The sequence below is a fragment of the Austrofundulus limnaeus genome, unplaced genomic scaffold (genome assembly GCF_001266775.1).
Source record: "Austrofundulus limnaeus strain Quisiro unplaced genomic scaffold, Austrofundulus_limnaeus-1.0 Scaffold171, whole genome shotgun sequence".
In the NCBI taxonomy this organism is placed as follows: domain Eukaryota; kingdom Metazoa; phylum Chordata; class Actinopteri; order Cyprinodontiformes; family Rivulidae; genus Austrofundulus; species Austrofundulus limnaeus.
In genome coordinates this window covers 10853-12694 of record NW_013952573.1, presented here as the reverse complement: position 1 = coordinate 12694, position 1842 = coordinate 10853, and the positions used below count along the sequence as shown (strand labels likewise).

Genomic DNA, 1842 nt, shown 5'->3' with positions numbered 1-1842 from the left:
GTTGTAATGTGACAAAATATGGAAAAGTTCAAGGGGTATGAATACTTTTGCAAACCACTGTAAATATTAACAGGCTACATTTTGTTACTCATTTCCTGCAGTGAGTGTTTTAACATCAAAGTGGAAATTACTGTTGACTTTAAAAATATTTCTACTATTTCCCCATTACTTTTCAGAAAATTAACCTAAACTTGGATCCAGAAACTGAGAAGAAACGAGACTGCTGCATCATCATCATCATCGTTTGCAGTTTGTGGTTGCAGAAGGAAGAGTTTCATCAACACCTTCAGAGGAAGATGTCCAGTACAATCCTGTTTACAAGCACCAACTGGGCGACATTCAAACTCTGCTCTGCTGTTTCCAAGCTGACTTTGATATATTCTCCACCTTGTCCTCACATGAGAAGCAGTTTAGCAGAATTTTTCCCCCTCTGGCTCTGCAGGTTATTAAATTGATAGCTACGCATTCCACTGCCAACATCAGAATCTCTGTATGGATCCGTAAAGAGCAGGGACTTCTGCAGCCTATTGCATCTGCTCAAAATATTTCAGTTGTCTCTGTCTTTATATGGTCCTGAAAGAATGTTTTATAGTAGTTTTATTGTCTTAAGTTCAGTAAAAAAGAATGGAAAACAATGCTTCGATATTTGGTGAAGTGAAGTGAAAATTTAACAAAAATAAAAACTGTAAGAAACTGTGGCTGTGGTGTAGTTGTAGGGCAGTTGACTTAGAATCAGAAAGTCACAGGTTTAATTCCCAGCAATGCCTGCATGGTGTGGTGCCTTTGAGCAAGACACCTAACCCCCAACTGCTCCCTAGGCACTTACAAAGCTACCGGCTCCACTTGGGTGTTTCTCGTGTGTGATGGGTCAAATGCAGAGCACAGATTTCATCATTGTATGGGAACATGCATTGATTACTTATAAAGCACATTTTCTGAGAAGATTTTACTTAAACTGCCCTTTTATTTGGCACAATGAGTTGACAATTAAGATTTTTCTTCAAAGAACTGAGTGCTGGGTCAGTAGGTAAACTACAAAAGCTGCATCCTTATGTAGTTTTTTGTGCATTTTTTTGCAAACTTTTATTTTATTTTTTTTTTTGCATGATTTGGCTTGAATCAGTTGCATGAAAATGGACCACTAAAACCTTTTGGTTACATTTGAAAGGAATTTGACTCGTGCTGCTTCCTTTGTGTGTCAGCAGTTTATAAAATAACTTGAAGACTACAGATAAAATATCTCAAAGAGCCTTTCTGGTCTTTGGCTATCCATCTCATTTGATACTCTTGATCAAAAAGACAGTAAGAGAACAGGAAATAAACATAAGCAATGATGCTTCTGTATAAAGCAACTTTGTAATATCAAGGCTTTGTGTTATAATGCTTTCAGGAGCAAATGATTTGCATCTTTGCTAATTAATTAATAAAAGCAAAGAAATTCATCAGAGTTTATTGGGTATACCATGTTTTTCATTATCAAGATTTTTGGGTGTGTTTCAGTATACATCTGAAACTGGCTTTAAAACATTTTTTATCCTGCAATGTGTTGAAGCTTTCAGGCTGCACTGGACCACTGTATTTCAGCAAGAAAAAAAAGTGTGTATGTGTGTGTGGGCCCATGCTTTTGCTCTTTTTTTAATGGGGGGTGGGATCAAGGTGTGAACTGAGTTTAGGTTAGTTTGAGGGTCAGGGAGGTACATATGTGGTTAATTTTAAGGTAAATGGTCAGGGCTATGATATAAAATAACCAAAAAAAAAATGAATGGAAGTCAATGGAAAGTCCCCACAAATATAGAGAAACAGTTTTGTGTGTGTGTGTGTGTGGGGGGGGGGTAAAGTTGA

The 1842-nt window shown here is 37.1% G+C and overlaps 1 protein-coding gene across 1 annotated transcript in view; it reads left to right on the top strand.

The window, feature by feature from the left end:
* Positions 1-1250, top strand: part of zgc:113337 (OX-2 membrane glycoprotein) — a 12723-nt gene extending 11473 nt beyond the window's left edge. The window contains exon 7 of the mRNA XM_014017501.1: positions 177-1250. Coding sequence (XP_013872955.1) covers positions 177-184 — 8 coding nt within the window. The 3' untranslated portion in view covers positions 185-1250. The remainder of the gene's footprint in view (positions 1-176) is intronic.
* The last annotated feature ends 592 nt before the right edge of the window (positions 1251-1842 follow it).